This window comes from Camellia sinensis, chromosome 7 (genome assembly GCF_055761805.1).
Source record: "Camellia sinensis isolate YWXY chromosome 7, ASM5576180v1, whole genome shotgun sequence".
In the NCBI taxonomy this organism is placed as follows: domain Eukaryota; kingdom Viridiplantae; phylum Streptophyta; class Magnoliopsida; order Ericales; family Theaceae; genus Camellia; species Camellia sinensis.
Window position 1 is genome coordinate 132,869,934 of NC_138967.1, and position 19,297 is coordinate 132,889,230.

General features: G+C 32.5%; 2 protein-coding genes across 2 annotated transcripts; both read left to right on the plus strand.

The window, feature by feature from the left end:
- Nucleotides 1–285: 285 nt before the first annotated feature.
- Nucleotides 286–6,230, plus strand: LOC114312728 (S-type anion channel SLAH1-like). Its single transcript, XM_082879409.1, has 2 exons — nucleotides 286–1,207; nucleotides 5,623–6,230. Exons 1-2 carry the CDS (start codon nucleotides 332–334, stop codon nucleotides 5,893–5,895), a joined length of 1,149 nt encoding a protein of 382 aa, XP_082735535.1. The 5' UTR covers nucleotides 286–331; the 3' UTR covers nucleotides 5,896–6,230.
- Nucleotides 6,231–13,220: 6,990 nt separating this feature from the next.
- On the plus strand, nucleotides 13,221–18,957 carry LOC114312747 (uncharacterized). The gene is made up of 3 exons (XM_082881117.1): nucleotides 13,221–13,374; nucleotides 13,613–14,047; nucleotides 18,727–18,957. Exons 1-3 carry the CDS (start codon nucleotides 13,221–13,223, stop codon nucleotides 18,747–18,749), a joined length of 612 nt encoding a protein of 203 aa, XP_082737243.1. The 3' UTR covers nucleotides 18,750–18,957.
- Nucleotides 18,958–19,297: the final 340 nt, after the last annotated feature.

Here is a 19,297-nt window from a genome sequence, read left to right on the forward strand (position 1 = left end):
CAAAATAACTTTTTAGATCCACTTTCTATGTCTAATGATATGTAAATAAGATAATTGATTAATAATTAAAAAATAAATATAAGAAAAAATTAACTTACATATTTTAATAAAATGTCACATCATTAAGTTTAAAAACATGAGTTTAAGTTTTTAATCTAAATAATAATATTTTTTTTTTCTAATTTTCCATCCCACGTAAACATCAAAGTAACGTCCTCTCTCTCCCTTCTTCTAACCATGCACTACCCTATATAACAATCACTATCTGCAACAAGTACTAATAAATGCTACCACAAATCCCCCAACACCATGCCACTTATGCATCATCACCATGGCAATCCATGCCAGAGAATCCAATCAACCCCAAATAGCGATCATAGTCAACACCGCAACATCAACGGTCTCAACTCAACCTCACAATGGCATTTTCATGATCATCAAGGCTCTCATATCACCCTCCACAGCTAGATTTCATGCTGGCCACTTCAGAATAAGCCTCTCTCTGTGCAGCCAAGCCTTACTCTGGAAAACCCTCGGCGAACCAACCGACGATTCCAACACCTTTCGCCGCCTCCTTCGCATGTTACCATCGACAGCCTTCATTTTTCTCTGGTTTTTAGCCTTGCTAACCCTAGTTTCACTCTCTCTCCTCTACCTCCTAAGGTGTTTCTTTCACTTTGACATGGTGAAAAGTGAGTTCTTCCACAATGTTGGAGTGAACTACATGTTTGCACCATGGATTTCATGGCTTCTTTTGCTTCAATCATCACCATTCTTCACTCCAGACACTATTTCCTATCTAGTTCTTTGGTGGGTATTCATTGTTCCAATAGTGGCACTTGATGTGAAGATCTATGGACAGTGGTTAATGGAGGGAAAGAGGTTTTTATCAACTGTGGCTAATCCAACAAGCCAATTGTCAGTGATTGGGAACTTGGTTGGGGCATTGGCAGCGGCGAAAATGGGGTGGAAAGAGAGTGCAGTGTGTATGTTTTCCTTAGGGATGACACATTATTTGGTGCTTTTTGTGACACTTTATCAAAGATTAACGGGGAATAATTGCCTTCCGGCGATGCTGAGGCCTGTTTTTTGCTTGTTTTTCGCTGCGCCAAGCATGGCATGCTTGGCTTGGGATTCCATTTCTGGAAGCTTTGATTACTCGGCAAAGATGCTCTTCTTTCTTTCTCTGTTTCTCTTCACGTCCCTGGTAAGTATTTAGGACTTATGAGTGTTTTTATTTTATTTTATTTGTTTCATAAATACCTAATTTTTTTATTAAATAAAATATCTTTTTTTTCACAAAAAGAAAAGGGCGTAATCGGTGTACGAAACTTCACTTAAGTGGGATTCGAGAGAGGGTTGATGTACGTAACGTTGTCCCACAAGCTGAGAGACTGTTTTCGCGACTCAAATCCTTAACCACTATTAAGTCATCAAAAGATAATTTTACCACTATTTCAAGACCGTCCTCTCTATTAATTAATTTATTTTTTAAACATACAAAATATAAAAGTATAAATCCGCTATCATTCATCCGCCAATACTAAACCGCGGATTTTGACAGATTCAGGTGCACCTAGCAATGTTTTGGTTGCTGGTCTGCCATCTCAACCCTGGCCATAGTCAACCAAATCCATTTTCAGGACCATTCTGATTAGCATGTGTGAATAAAAAATAAAATTTTATTAGTTTAAAATAGGAGCCTCGCAATTTTCAATGAAATTAATATTATTATTATTGTTATTATTAGTATTTAGATATGAGGCTTATTATTACGAGTGAATTACAATTTTTGTCTTGTTTACACATTTTAAGTTATATTTGAATCATAAATTTGAATAATTTTTTTAAAAAAATTTGATAAAATGTAAATTTTTTTCTTTTCTTTTTAAATTCTTTCATAAATTTATGTTTCAAACATAATCTCAAAATATGTGAACAAATTTATTTTCCTTCTAGAACCATCCATCCATTGACCAGCCATGACATAATGCAAAATTAAAGTTCGAGTAATATTATTTACTGAATTGAAAAATGATATATAAATTTATTTCTTAAATTTATTTTTTTAAATTTATGAGAAATTTGTTTTAAGATTTCTAATATTAAGATTTTATAACATAAATGATATATAATATTTTCATAATAGTTGATATCCATCAACATTTTTACAGAGAAAATTCGATTTAGAGAAATTTGTGATTGATTCAGAGAAATTTCGGTCTCAACATAGAGAAATTTTGATAGCGTTTGGTAGAGTTTTTTAAATATGATTTAAGAATAGAGTTGTATTTTGAGTTTGTAAGTTTTGGACTATGATTTGTGTGTGAAAAATTTGTTTAGTTATGAGTTTTGAAAAGAGTTTTGAATTGAGTTTGAAATGAATGATGTGACATATAATATTTAATTCAAAAACTTATAACTTATAACCGAACACACAACCCAAAATTCCATTCAAAACTCATAAAAATTTTAAAAAAAATTCTAGAAATATTTTTTATTTAAAATATAAAAATAACATGTGCAAAAAAAAAAAAAAAACCCGAACACTGTTCTGGTCAACCGGACGTATGTTTGGGGGGACGTTTGGGAGGACGACCGGGTTAGTCAAATTTTTCCGCCTTGAAAAGAGTTTTCAAAAGTGAGTGTGAAATTAATTTTTGAAAACTCTAAACAAACAAGACACTCGAAACAAGGGATGGAAATATGTTTGGAGAAGCTAACCAAATACAACCTTTAATTTTTGCAGAGAAAATTTTCTAATTTAATAAAGAAACTTTAAAATTTTTCTGGTATGATCACAAAGAAATTTTATTAAGGGACCTTAGGTAATAAAAAAAATATTTTGAACTTCTCCTACTACACAAAGTTAGAAAGAGATATTTTACTAATTTTTTCTTAAATATTTTAATAGATTGTTACATTATTAAATTTAAAAAGTGAGTATAATTTTTAGATTAGAGTAGCACTATTCTCACTCAAAAATTCAAATGAGAAAAGTTAGGGATCATGAAATTTTTTTCATGAAAATGATCATGAAAGATTTATGATATTTGAATTGCCTTGATTAGTGTGTAGTGCTTTATTCTAAGTGTAATTCAAGGGTCACAAAGCTTTCATGATTATTTTCATAAAAGATTTTTCATGATACCTAGTATTGCTGAATTCAAATCTCAACCCTTCATTTATCTTCTAGACTATTTCCTATACAATAGTTTTTGGTACTTGAGTTTTTTTAGTAATAAAGTAGTTTAAAATTTACTATAAAAATTTATATTATCTCTATTTTTTGAAAATTTTCTTTTAAAAAAACTAACAAAATAATTAATTACCGAATCATCAAATCAATTGGTTTTCGATTGCAGTACGAAAGTGCCACAACCCCCAAACCAGTCCTTTCAATTAGAATAAAGCATAAACTCTGCAGATGCTTTGGTTCACTATTTTTATAGGTTAAGGTGGAAAAATTATTCAGTGTTTCTAGATCAAATTTATGAGGCTCCAATTAGACAGTTATTGGTTTAGATAGTACGCTTCGTCATTTTTGTGTTGATGTTTAGAAAACAATATGAGAAACGTCCATGGATAATATTGGAAGTGAGGGATAACAAAATAGAGCCTACTTTATAGAATACGTTGAAATTAGAGTGGCTGTTGTGCATGAAAACATAATAACCATTGTTGTACAGTTCGTGAAATTTATTTTGGAATTTATTTTAATGATCAAAATCGTTTATTTTTTAAAATACATTAAGTAAAATATACTTACAAAAAATCAAATTCATTGGATAACAATAACTCTTTTACCGAATTGTATTTGTATCTAAAAATAATAATGATAAATGTAATTTGAATTATAAAATTGAATACAAATGCAATTTGATGAAAGGGTTATCGATATCCGATCAACTTGATATTTTGCAGGTATATTCTACTCAATGTATTCTAAAAATTTAACGGTTTGGATTAACATAATAGGCCCTGAAATGGGCCTCATGGGTTTCACAACAGTGGTTGTTATGCCCTCATCCGTCATTCTTGGTTTGAACATGTTTGGCGCAATTTCTAATAAGTTAAAAACTGATAATGATAAAGTAATGATATTTTGTCTAACATCTATCTCCAACTTTTAGTAGTCCATACCACCACTGTACTTTTTCTTTTTTTAATTAATCTATGAAGAGCCAATTTCATGTGTATCTTAAAAAAAATAAGAAGAAACATGTATATATTTGAATCTTTTTATTTTCTTTTTTGAATCTGTGATGAGTGATTAGATTGCTCCGAAATCTCCTTCTTCGTTCTACTACTGAAGGTACAACTCTGTCATTTTACACATTATCAAATTCAATTATGTTTCTCTCAATGCTTTTGAAAATAAAAAGAAGAAAAAAGCTTAGTCATTTAGGTAATTTGATGTGGAAGACACTAATATATATACATACTTGTTTGTATGTGTTGTGTATAAATATGTTCAATTTTCTCTGATTTGGTCAAATCACAGAAAAAATTATGAGCAAATCAGAAAAAATTGGTCAAAACACAGAAAATTTTGTGAACAAATCAGAGAAATTTCAACCTAGAGAAAATTTCAAAATACAGAGAAAATTAATAAAATTGATCAAACCAATTTTTCTGTATTTTGAAATTTCTCTAGATAAATGTTGAGGGACTCTAACTACTATGAAAATATTGCCTCCGTTTGGCAAGCAAAAAGCCAGGCTTTTTTGGCTAAAATAGCCACAAAAAACAAAATAGGCTATTTTAGCCACAAAAAACAAAACATCAAATCCAACCCATAATCATTACAATTCTCTCTCACAAAAAAAGCCAAAAAAGTCAAAAAGCCAAAAAACCCTTCCCAAACCAGGCTAAAATAGCCCAGGCTAAAATAGTCAAAAAGCCAAAAAGCCAAAAAGCCAACCCACTTCCCAAACGGAGACTATATATCATTTATCCTATAAAATCTTAATATTAAGGACATTAAAAAAAATTTCCCCAATAAAGCATAAGCTAAAATTACCTCTCCACCTACTTTTCAATAATCAATTTTTTAAAACTCATTTAAATTATTTTTACCTCATAAAATGACACAAATATCAAATAAATAAATAAAAAATAAGATAAGACAAGAAACTATAAAGCTTCATAAATTGCACCAAACATAATTGTGTTTGGTTTGGAGTTTTCAATCCATAAATTTTTATTTTTAGTGAACTTTTAAATATTTTAATAATTTTTTTTAAATTTTTTTTAGATCCAATTAATTTAAATTCACTTAAAAAGTACAAATATTGTGAAAAATCTTTAACAAAATTACTACATAAAAAAATTACAAAATTTTTACCTTTTTTTAAAAAAAAATATTTATTTATTTATTAATTTTTGGGTTTCTTCACAAATAGTACTTTTTAAATGTTTCTAGATTAAGTGGTTCTAAATTTTTTTTTAAAAAACAATATTAAAATATTTAAAAAGTTCATTAAAAAAGATAAAGAAAAAAAGAAGACAGACTGAAAATCAAACCGGAGTAAGAATGAAATTGTAAATTTGGTTATCATCTAACCCAATGAAAATATTGATCTATGAATATGATCTTGTTATGCTAATTTGCAACAACAGGTTTCTAGGCCAACACTATTCAAGAAATCAATGAAGAAATTCAATGTAGCATGGTGGGCTTATTCATTCCCCTTGACATTCATGGCATTAGCTTCAACAGAGTATGCACAAGAGGTGAAGAGTGGCATAGCTCATGGATTAATGCTACTGTTATCATTACTTTCAGTTGTGGTGTCTCTGGTTTTAATGGTCTTCACTGTCCTTAATGCTAATATGCTCTTACCCAGTGATGATCCCATTCTCAGTCCTACCAGTACCCGCACACGGGTATGATCTGATTGTTATTAGTATTAGTATTAGTATTTTTATTTTTATTTTTATTTTTTAATTTTTTTTTTAATATTAGAGCAGTAGTTGGAGAGAGACATAGGATTCTCTTTAAAATTCCCTATCCCAATACATTCTTGACCAATAGATTATATGTCGAGATTTATGTGATTAGAAACTATCACATAATCTAATGATTGTGAGCGTTTTGAAATATGAGAATAGAAAAATTTGAGAATAGACATGAAAAGTTTTAGATGACACTTGTAAGATTACCAAGTATGAGTTTCAGTCCATTTGTATACAGAAAAGGGTATTTGGAATTAAAACGACAATTAATATATGGAATCTCTTACTAAAACAGAGTTTAAAGATGGTAAGATGAATGGAGTCTTTCCCCTATTTCTCGCTACCATGACATGTTTTGGAGAGTATAAATGTATTACGTAGAGTTGTAAATTTGTTTTATGTTTCATTTAGGTTTATTTCCTATGCTACATGATACCACCAAGATTGCTGCATATCAATCACAATCCATTTGTATTAAAAAAAAAAAAAAAAAATTGGGATTGCCTATATTAACAAGAACAACATTATTAACAACAAAAAGCACAAATATTAATATGAAAACATATATAAGATCAGTAAAATGTTTAGCTTGGATTATCTTCGTCCGTTTTATGTTTGAGTGATAATGAAGTATAGTTGAGCACACTACCAATACATATGAACTCCATCAAATCAATACAAAATTCTAAAAATTTACATGTACGAAAAACATACACAAAAGCATCTGTTCGGTTTAACTCTAGAAACATGATTCCATCCTTATGTTTTGTCGCTTTGTTTGATTTAAGTATTCAAAAATTGATTTCAAGGCCACATTTCAAAACTTATTTCAGAATGTGTTTGGTAGATGAGAGAGTTTTTGAATTTTGAATTTTGAAAAGAGCGGATTGGGTCTACCCGGTCATCCTCCCGGATATTATCCTGGACGTACGGCCGGTAGACCAAAATGACAAATTATTTGGCTATTTATTTAAAATTAACAAAAAAAAATTTTAAATAAAAATTAATTTGTCGCAGTAATTTTTTTAAAATAAAAACATTTTTAAACAAAACACTTAAAAAAAATTTCCAACCAAATATACAATCAAAAGTAATTTTAAAGCATTAGTTGACTATTTTTTTTTTTAAAAAAAATAATATATATACATATTTTAATATTTTATATAATTTTTTTTTGGAGTTTTTAAAATTTTTTAAATAAAAAAATTATTTTTTTTAATAATTATTTTTTGAAATTGAATTTTAAAAAGAGTTTGGTTATGTGCTTTGAATAGAATTTTCAACAGAGCTTTGTATTTTGAAAACTTTTTTCAAAATTCATAATCAAACAATTTTTTTATTTTCAAATCATAATTCAACAACTCATAAACTCAAAATATAACTGTATTTTCAAATTATAAATTCTAAAACTAAACCAAACGCAACCTAATATGTGACTCAAATTAATTCTAGGTGCAATTCTCATCACATTCAAGATGGATTATAACCCACACTTTAATTTTTCAGTAAGGTTCTAAAAAATCTAGGGTAAATTATGTAAATAGTCCTTATACTTTACACGATGTGCTAATTTAGTCCCTGTAGTTTTAATTTGCTTGATTTTGCCCCTTAATTTAACAGATTGTGTCATTTTAGTCAAATAAATAACGGTTGTTAAATTAATTTAACGGAAGGTCAAATAATGTGCCAATTTGGTTCCTGTACTTTACACTATGTGTCAATTTGGTTCCTGTAGTTTCAATTTTCTCAATTTTGACAAGGATTAAATTGATATATTGTGAAAAATACAAGGACCAAATTGATACATTGTTTGACTTTTCGTTAAATTAACTTAACAACCGTTATTTATTGGATTAAAATGACACAATCCGTTAAATTAAGGGGAAAAATCGAGCAAATTGAAACTACAGAGATCAAATTGACACATTGTGTAAAGTATATGGACTATTTACATAATTTTTCCAAAAATCTAAAAAAACTCACGAGATATTAATTCGTGATTATATTTTAATTTAAAATAGTGAATATTATTTCTAATCAAAGAATCAACGACAAATCAACACAACGATTTAACGTAGAAAAAAATCACAATTGGAGCACCTCCTATTGTAATAAAAAAATAACAAGCTAAAATACAAAACCATCCACTAAGAAGACAAAAAGAAATTACGCATGAGTACCCAAAATTATCTAGTGAATTCACGCCCAAATTGAACCACACCCGATGTGCCTTTTCCACCACCGTCTTCACATCAAAATTTTGACCAATGTTGAATCCATAATGCCAATGTCAAATCCACGATGATGAGCCATCCCTGAATCTACCAATGTTTCAGGCCTAAGTTCTCCAGAATCTACTAAAGAACAAATTTCTTTATGTGAATAAAAAAATGAAAACAACCCTTGATGTTTGACATTATGTAGTTCATTGTCACCTTCTATACATCAAAGAAACTCATATAAAAACACCATCCAATATAGAACATTTTGTATTTTCCTCTTCTTTGAGAATTTAGATGAGTTAAATCCTAAAATGAGCAAATGACGCACTTTATAACAAATAGAGTTATGAAGATCGCTTGAGTGCACACTTCACTGCTCGAGCGGTGTGAGTAAAGGTAGTGCAAAATATATAGGCAAACCACTCGAGCATAACATCCATCGCTTGAACAGTGAAACATGTTTCGTAGAAGTTCAGTTTACAAATAGAGATATTGGATAATTCACTTCACAGCTCAATCCCCATACATAGTTAGCGAAGTTGAAAATATAGAATGTTCAAGATACGGAATGTCAACACAAACTCCATTACACAAGCACAATTTGCGATTGGATGCGCATCTAAACACTCACAGCTTTATTGAAACAAAAGAGCGAACACTACTAGAAAATGGGGCTTTAGACATGGAATTTTTTGTGACGGTTTAAAAAATGTCACAAAAAAAGCTTTTGCGATGGTAAAAAATCAGTTGCTAAAGTTTTATCTTTAGGGACGAGTTACCTAAAACCTTCGCAAAAACAATATTATACGTGACAGCACGTTACCACTTCAAAAAAAAACTTTTTGTCTTGCATTTTTTTTATAATATTTTTTTGCGACAATATTTGTTAATTTGTTGCAAAAGATTTTATTTTTTGTGTATTTCTTCTCATTTACAACGGTCATTCAAACCGTCACAAAAACTCAATCCCCCTAATTTTAATCAGAACGTGCAGCCCCTTGTGAGAACCTGAACATAAAAACAAAAATGTAAATAATAATAATTTTACAAGTCTCAAATATTTTTATGGTAAATGTTAAAGTGCAAATTAAATATTGTTGGAGGGTAATTTAATTAATCTTAAACTTTAAATAAATTTATTATGGAAGTCCAAAAATTTAAAGGCTAATAATAATAATAATAATAATAATAATAATAATAAGGAGAGTAATTATTTTAGGGTTAATAATATAAACAACAATGATAGAGAGTTCTAATTTTGGAGTTCTAAAGAAAGTTCTAATGATGTGGCAAGAAAAAAAAAAGAAAAAAAAAAGACACATACATCACATTATATGTGGGCCCTACTCACATCACTAGAGTTCTCTTTAGAGTTTCAAAATTAGAGTTCTCAATCTTTATTCTAATATAAATACATAAATAAATAAAAATCGAAGCTCTTATTAACACAGCGGCCGCAGTCTTAGCCGTGAGAATGAGGGAGAAACAGTAGGATAAGAGCAGTAGCAATCTAAGTCTTGGACTTAGGTTTCGTAGTAAGAAGGAAAGCTTTTGAATCCTATATTCCTTTGTTCCTCATTTTCCTTCCATTATCTTAATATATCCAGTTGGTTAATTAATTGGGTAGATGATGGATGATATATTATAATGCCTAACTAATATTATATTGCACGGATGATCGGTGGAGTGTTTCATGAGAGTTCATACACCCAATATTTTAGTTTAGGAATTAAGTAAAGGTGGTGTTTGGGGGACTGATTTTTAGCAAGTCGTGGGCCTTTGAAAAGCCAATGTTGGTATGTAACAGTATTCTAGAAATTTTAATTGAACTCATAATGTTTATACATTGTTGTTCCTAAGAATATTAATCTGCCAGCAAACTTTAGAAATTAAGAAATCATATTAAATGAATGAATTTTAAGTTGAAATTTTTACAATAACTTAATTACATATTGAATTTCATACCAAAATTTTCTTATAATTTTTGGAAATCAAAATCCATATAAATTGATGCGTTCAAATCTGTCTAGAAAATTAGTACTAACAGTAACTTCGGAAGTATCATTCTCTTAGGGTATAAATTTGAAAATTATCAAATCAGTGTAATTAGAATAGTTTATGAGTTTAGTTTCTTACATTTTTAGCTTTGCATTGATTGCTCATGTATATTAAGAGAACAATCAATTTTTTTAAAGTGTTGCAAAAAACGATCTGCTTGGGTATAATTAATTGTAAATAATTATTTCTATAAGCAAATAAAGTAAAACCAATTGAGTTTGAAACGTAGGATATATTGGTTGATATCTAGAGGATTTTAGAATTTTTATAATGGCGTGGAGTGGGTTTGTAATTTTCAAAGTTAGCAAATAGATTGAGAAAACTTATTTATAATTCTATTTTATCTCAAAGTCACATTTAATTAAGTTTTCATTTGAACCCATGTTTTGGGTAATTTGAGACCTTGAAGAACATGAACTTAAGGTATTATTTAAGTGCAACTGTGAATTGGGTTGAGCCGTGTCAGTGTGTATTAGTTTGGGATTAATTAATTTATTACTCCTTTTAGAACTTTTGAATTAGTAAGTGATGTGTAGTTTTCATACTTGATTCAAGGCATTAGTTGGACTTTCATACTCTATTCAAGGATTATATTATTTTGCTTTCATGTGAGTAGTTGTATGTTACGTATTTTTATAAATGTTCTCTTTCACTAAAACTATTTGAAAAGTAAATTGTTGTTTCGTGACCAAACAATCTTGGTTAAATTATTATGATATTATTGGAACTGAGCTATTTTTAAAACATGTAAACTTAGCATATTGTAAACTATTTGTTATGGTCTCATGTTTATAATGGTGAATTATCAAGTTTTGCAAAATTGAATTGTATTGATTATTAGAACAATCTATATATGAAAGTTCAAAGAATTTATTTCACTGTGTGTGGTGACTCTGACCATTAAGAAATAAATCTGAGTTGAACTATGATAACTCTAATGCTCATAATTGCTTTCCATTCCCAGGTGTTCCTTTTCCCCAACTCCCAAGGTTTTGAAATTCCTTGTTTTCGCTATACAACCTTTTGTACCATTTTCCTAACTCCATGCTTCCATACCCATTTAAGCTTTAGCTACTTTAAACATTGCACCAATCACTTCTACACCTATATAACCCCATATCAAACAATCTAAATTTTTTTTTGTATGGTTGAAATTGTTTGTCTTATTTTTGGTTGAATATGAACCATTTACCTTAAGGATTAAACTAGGATTGGGAAGGGACCCATTTATACATCTTATGGGGTTATTTTAGAGTGCAAATCCCATACTTTCTGCAGAAAGGCAGCAATTGCTGCCGTGGGTGCTCCGTTCCCTTTCTCTTTGATTTTTGCTTCCAAAAATCCATCATGTTAGCTTTAAAATTCTAGTCTTGACTCTGCTCAAGAAAAATCTTATATTTGGAGTGTATTTTAGTGTACTATTTAAACTTATTAGTAAGTTTTAGGGAGTGACTTAGTGAGAGATTAGTGTTGTATCATGTGAAGAACTTTGGGGATTTTTAGAAAATCTTGGATCAAGAAGGCTTGAGTCACTTGGATCTCATCTTCTCCACTCCCTTTTCCCAATCTTTTGTTTGTTAGAGCTTCAAGAGATAGAGATCTCTACCCCTTTTGCTATATAGAAGTATGTTAGGATTTCAAATTGACTTCTCATGAGTTGATTATTATTTTAGTGTTAGGCTGTTTATGTGTCGTATTGTTTACGTGTCGTTGGATAAGTTAATTAAATAAAATGGAATTGAGGTACTATTGGTTGTCAACGAAATGGCCAAATGGGAAGTCAACAAAACTTCACATAGACAACTAACCAGGCACAAATGACTTGTAGGAAAAGACGAGACTCGAAATTGGTTCCCGATTTTCAATCTAAAGCCTAATTCCCGTTTGTGAAAATTTGGTTTTTAGAAACTCTTTTTCGACCTGGTTGATACACTGAAATGGTTAAATGGAGTCGGATGTCAATGACACATGACACACACGACTAACTAGGTACAAATGACTTGTAAAAAAAGATGGAACTCGAAACCGGTTCCCGATTTTCAATCTAGAGCGTTATTTCTGTTTGTGAAAACTTGTCCTTTAGAAACTTTTTTTCCGAACCGATTGATACACTAAAATGGTCAAACGGTGTCGGATGTCAACGAAACTTGACACACACAACTAATTAGGTACAAATGACTTGTAGAAAAAGACAGGGCTCAAAACCGATTCCCAAATTTGAATCTAGAGCCTAATTTTCGTTTGTGAAAACTCATCATTTAGAAATTCTTTTTCAAATCGGTTGACACACTAAAATAGTCAAATAGCGTCGGATGTCAACGAAATTTAATACACATGACAAACTAGGCACAAACGACTTATAGGAAAAATAGGGACTAAAAATCGGTTTAATTTTGAATCTAGAGTCAAATTTCCATTTGTGAAAAGTTGTTCTGTAGAAACTCTTCTTCGGGTCGGTTGACACATTAAAATGGTCAAATAGAATCGAATGTCAACAAAACTTGACACATACAACTAACTAGGCACAAATGACTTGTCAGAAAAGACGAGACTCGGTCTCTTTACTTTGATTATTTATTCTTTATTTTATGTCACCTATATTGCTTTTTTATTGTTGTTAATGATGAGGTAATAAAGTCTAAGTTAGAAGCCCAACCAGATCAAAGGGAAAAGAAGTGCAGTTAACATTTAGTTACCAAACCATAGTTATGTTAGAATCAGTTGTAAGTTGGTTAGAACTATAGTTGAGTTAGGTGGTTACACTTAAGTGTATAAATCTGTGTACTGATATTCTATTGAATCTAATAAAGAAACTCTTATTTGAGCACCAACGAGCCATAGGTTTCTTCCATGGCAGATCCATCAGGTCTCCGTCCAAATCTCACATTACTCATCTCAAATCTCATTTCTTTTGTGAATGTTAAGCTTGATTCTTCAAATTACATTGTGTGGAAAAATTAATTGCTCAATATTTTATAAGCGATGAAGCTTCTTTGCTATGTTGATGGATCGTTGCCGTGTCCTCCATCGATTGTTCTTGATTATTTGAACAAAGAGGTTGTGAATCCAAAACATCAACAATGCACATTTGTTAAGTTGCATCACCGTAACTTTATCTCCAGCGATCTTCACATCGGTTTGCTCTTGCAAATCAAGCTTTGAGGTATGGATATCACTGGAAAAACGATTTACGTCTCTCTCTCTCTCGATCTCATTTACATCAGCTCAAGAATCAATTGAATCGTCTCTCCAATAAAGGGCATTCTGTGGAGGATTATCTAGGTCAAGTACAGGCTCTCTTAGATCGGTTAACTCTGGTCTCCTCTCCAATTGATGATGAAGATTTAGTGCTTATCATTCTAAATGGTTTACAGATGAGTACAACGCCTTCAAGACTACCATTCGAGCACGAGCTGAGTCCATTTCTGTAGATTGTCTATGCTCGTTGCTCTGCTCTGAAGCTGTTCATGTTGAGTCTTCAGCCAAGCATTCTGGTTCTGCTAATGTGCCTTTTGCGTATGTTTCTATGAGGCAAAATTATTCTCCATTTGCTAACTCTGACATCGGAGGTTATCGTGGTGGCTATTCCAGAAATTCCAACAGAGGTGGTCGATTTTTCAAGGGCAATCGTAACCGCAGTGGTGGAGGAAGCAAAATTTCTACTCCAAATTCTGCCTCTGCTTCTCATTCTTCTGGTTCTCCTACTGGTTTACTTATTTGTCAAATTTGTGTCAAAGCCAATCACACGGCTCTTGACTGCTGGTACAGAATGGATCACAGTTTTCAAGCTCCTTCATCTGCTATGAGAGGTACTTCCCCTAAGGCTTATATTGCCGCTGGGTAATGCTAGGACACCAAATTTTTTACCAAACATATGACCAAATGTCTCACATGGGCACGCCCACGTGCCCATGTGACATGTGAGACATTTGGTCATTTATTTGGTAGAAAATTTGTGACCTCTAGCATTTTCCATTGCCGCTTCTTTATCCGACAACAACAATGCGAATTGGTACCTTGATTCTGGGGCCACTAGTCATCTCACTAATAATCTCAATAATCTATCTCTCTATCAACCATATGAAGGTGAGGATCATGTTACCATTGGTGATGGGAATCCATTGGCTATTTATCATACTGGCACTAGTTTGCTTCCCACTCCTTCTACTACTCTTAAACTTCATGACATTCTTTATGTTCTTTCTATCTCTTCTAATTTCCTTTCTGTTCAAAAACTAGCTGCAGATAACAACAATACTATTACATTTGATGAACATTCCTTTGTTATTCAGAACAAAGTCACCAAGAAACTGCTGTTTCAAGGCCATCATACTAATGGTCTATATCATCTTTCTATGCCATCTTCTTCTCATTATTTTCACAGTACTACTACCATGTCCTCTTCACTTGATTGGCATTTCAGATTGGGTCATCCCTTTCTTCAGAAGTAGAAGCATCTCTCTAAGTCTGCTGATATTTCTTTTCCTAATACTAGTTCCAGCAACCTGTGTACTTATTGCTGTGTCTCTAAGAGTCACAGGCTTGCCTTTAGTCTATCAAATTCTACTGTAAATAAGCCTTTGGCATTGATCCATACTGATGTTTGGGGGCCTTTTTCTCTCTTTGTTGCTGGATATCGCTGTTATGTACTTTCCATTGATGACTACAGTAAATTCACTTGGTTGTTTCCTCTTTCCTATAAGAGTGAGGTTTTGAACAAATTTCTTGAGTTTAAAATGTTTGTTGAAAATCAATTTTCTACTTATCTTCAAATTCTCCATAGTGACAATGGTGGTGAATATCTTTCTCTTAAGTTTCAACATTTCTTCACTTCCCACGGCATCCAGCATCAATTAACCTATCCCCATACCCCTGCTCAGAATGGGTTAGCTGAGAGAAAACATCGCCACATTGTTGATACTACTATTGCTCTTATGCATCACTCTACTATTCCCATTCAATTTTGGTTTGATGCTATTGCTACAGCTGTCATGTTAATTAATCGCCTTCCGATTGCCAAGCTCAACTTTCTTACCTCTTTTGAGGTTTTATTTGCTCATCCTCCAGATTATTCTATTCTTCGCACATTTGGTTGCCGGTGTTATCCTTGGTTAAAGCCATATACTTCCCACAAGTTACAACCTCGTTCTATTCCATGTGTTTTTATTGGCTATCATCCTGTTGTGAAAGGGTATCGATGTCTCAATCCTCAATCTGGTAAGGTCTATTTGTCCAGGCATGTGGTCTTTGATGAGAGATCTTTTCCCTTTGCCCATCCGTTTATTTTATCTTCTTCTTCTCAGTCTCCTTCTATGCCTCAACTTCAGACCTTTTTCTGGTCTACCTCTGTCCCTTCTTCCAGTTCTATTGTTCCTCCGTTTGGTTCAGCACCTCCAGGTGTTGCTTCATTTGTCCAGCCCTCTTCTGTTCAGCTCTCATCAGTTCAGCTATCACCTGTACAGGTCTTGCCAGACTTGGCCTCACCTAGTCACGTTCCTTCTTCTTCTGGTGTCCCTCCATCCTCTTCTATACCTATTTTTTCTCTTATTATTTAATTACCTTCTTTGCCTCCACACCCTCCTTTGAATCACCATCCTATGACAACTCGCTCTAAATCTTCCTCTCAATCTCTGTGTTTTCTTGCTACCTCTGATTCTAAACCTACTACTATGCTCAGGCTTCTCTGTCTCTTGCTTGGTCTCAAGCAATGCTTGAGGAATATCAAGCTCTTCACAACAAGGCACTTGGAGTTTAGTCTCTCTCTCTCTCTCTCTCTCTCTCTCTCTCTTCTAATAAGCATGCCATCGGTGGCAAATGGATGTATTGGTTGAAAAAGAATTCGGATGGTTCTATTGCTTGCTATAAGGCTTGTTTAGTTGCCAAGGTCTATCTTCAAGAGGCTAGGGTTGATTATCAGGAAACTTTCAGTCCCGTGGCCAAGCAACCTACAATCCGGGTATTACTCTCTCTTGCTCTTCATTTTGGGTGGACTATTAAGCAGTTTGATGTCTCCAATGCTTTTCTCCATGGCACTCTTGATAAAGAAGTATATATGTACTAACCTCAGGGGTTTGTTGATCCTAATCATCCTCAGTTTGCAAGTTGCATAAGGCCCTCTATGGCCTTAAACAGGCTCCCAGGGCCTGGTTTTCTATTTTTTCCTCTTTTCTTCTTCAACATGGTTTTAAGTCTAGTCATTGTGATTCCTTCATTTTTATTCATCACTCCTCCACTTGTCTTACTGTTTTGGTAATATATGTTGATGATATCTTGTTGACTGGTAATGATCCTTATTTTCTCTCTTTTTTTTTCTCCCAAATGTTTTCTTCTTTTTCCATGAAAGAACTTGGTCTTCTCAACTACTTTCTTGGTATTTCTGTTCACACCACTTCTTTTGGCTATTTTTTGTCCCAAACTAAATATGCCACAGAACTTCTTGCCAAAGCTGCATGTCCTCCTGTAAGCCTTATTTGTCTCCAAACCAAACCAAACGAAGCCTTAAGTCCCATCAAATGGGGTCGGCTACATGAATCCTTCTTCTCCACGCGGCCCTATCAAAGGTCATTTCATTAGTCAAATTAAGTAGATTCATATCTCTATTTATAACGCTAGTCAACGTTAATCTAGGCCTACCCCGTCCCCTAACACTTCTATCTACCGTTACAGCATCGCATCTCTTCACTACTGCCTCTGTTGGTCTCCGTTGAATATGACCAAACCATCTCAAACGATTCTCTCTCAACTTATCTTCTATCGGTGCTACTCCTACCCATTCCCGAATACACTCATTCCTAATCCTGTCCTGTCTAGTCTTACCACACATCCACCTTAGCATCCTCATCTCAGCCACACTCATCTTATCTACATGTTGTTTCTTAGTTGCCCAACACTCCGTCCCATACAACATAGCTGGTCTAATAGCCGTTCTATAAAACTTACCTTTTAGTCTAGTGGGTATTCGTTTATCGCACAATACCCCAGACGCACTTCTCCACACTCACCTTATTTGTCTCCCATTGCAGTTAAATCCTCATCTACTCCAGATTCTGCTGTTTCTTTCTCTAATCTATCTTTCTATCGGTCTCTTGTCGGTGCTCGTCAGTATCTCACTATTACTCGTCCCGTCTTATCATTTGCTGTTAACTTTGTTTGTCAATTTATGCATTAGCCTCTCAATTGCCATTTTGCTGCAGTTAAACGTCTCCTTCGCTATCTTAAAGGTACTCTTACTCATGGTCTTCGGTTCTCTTCTAGTCCTCTTCTTCTCAATGCCTACTCTAATTTTGATTGGCCTGGTGATTCTCTTGACCGCCGTTCTACTACTGGCTATTGTGTTTTTTTGGGTTCAAATTTGATTTCTTGGACTGCTAAGAAACAACCCACTGTTTCTCGCCCCTCCACCGAGGTTGACTACCGTGCTTTGGCTCAAACAGCTGCTGAACTCAATTGGTTAACTATGCCCCTCTTTGATCTGCATCTTGTTGTTCCTCCTCCCACCTTATGGTGTGACAATCTTTCGGCTATTTCTTTGTCTAGTAACCCTGTCTTTCATGCTCGTTTGAAACATATTGAAGTGGACTATCATTATGAACGGGTTGCTGCCAAGCAGTTGTTCATCCGTTATGTTTCCACTTCTGATCAAGTTGCCGATATTCTTACAAAGCCTTTGTCTGTTAGTTGATTTTAGTTTTTACAGCACAAGCTTCTGGTTCGATCTTCTCCCATCAGCTTGCAGGGGGGTGATGAGATAATAAAGTCCGAGTTAGAAGCCCAACCAGAGTCAAGGGAAAAGAAGTCTAGTTAACATTTAGTTACCAAACCATAGTTATGTTAGAATCAGTTGTAAGTTGGTTAGAACTATAGTTGAGTTAGGTGGTTAAACTCAAGTGTATAAATCTGTGTACTGATGTTCTATTGAATCTAATAAAGAAACTCTTGATTCTTTGAAATCTCTTTAGTTAATCTCATACCTGTTTCATGTCTACTAGCATGAACTACTACTAGAGCTGCTGTGTCTGTGTTTAAGTACAATTATTTGGCTAGATTTTTTATTTTTTGTTTATTTGATTATTGTTAGATTATAGGGGAATGTGTTCAATCAATATTTAATTTTAATAGTATTATCATCGTTGTAGGATGTAATTAAAATTTATTTGGATAGTTTACGTTTACCAATAGTCCAATTGGTGGAGGGACTTCTTGTTAGTGACAATCCATTGTGCAAAATTGATGGAGTTCCAATTGGGCACGAATATTACAAAGTCTTTGCCTTTAAAGCGAAAAAGCCGAATGCTCATTTGGAAACACCATTTTGAGTTCTAAGAACAGTTGGAAAAACTGTTCGAAGATACATTATGTGGCGCTCAATTCATGTGTATGTTACAATCTTATTTATTTATTTATTGAAATAAATATCAAATGTTTTACATTTTTTGTAAGCTTGAATTAATTATAATCTAAATAATTATTTTTTTGTTTCTTTTTGCAGATGCTACCTTTTTGAATACGTGATGATATGTTTGCATATCGATATTAGAGCTTACTGTTGTTACTAAAATAAGATATCATGTATATATATAAATTTTATTTATACCGTTGATACTTTTGTTTTGTTTTAAATACAAATTTGAATTCTTGAATTATACATTTGTAATGAATGTTTGGTTAATACTGTATTGCTATAGGACATATATATTATTCGTATATATGATTTTGTGAATGTGAATGTGGATGTGTGTGGATGTTGATGTATTTTATTTTAGAAAATATTAATAATTTATACAAAAAAAATAATTTTAATACATTATATATATTTTTATTTTTTGCAAACCTACAATGAATTAATAAAACATATATTTATTTTTGGAAAATATTTTTTTTTTGTGACAGTAATAAACCCTTGCTAATGTAATCATCATTTCTTTGTATTTTATTAGTGACAGTTTAACATTGCACATTTATATATTACTTTAATTCTTTATTGACGGTTTAAACTGTCGCAAATATATTATTGATTTAATTATTTTTTGCGACGTTTGAGATCGTCGTTAATAATACTT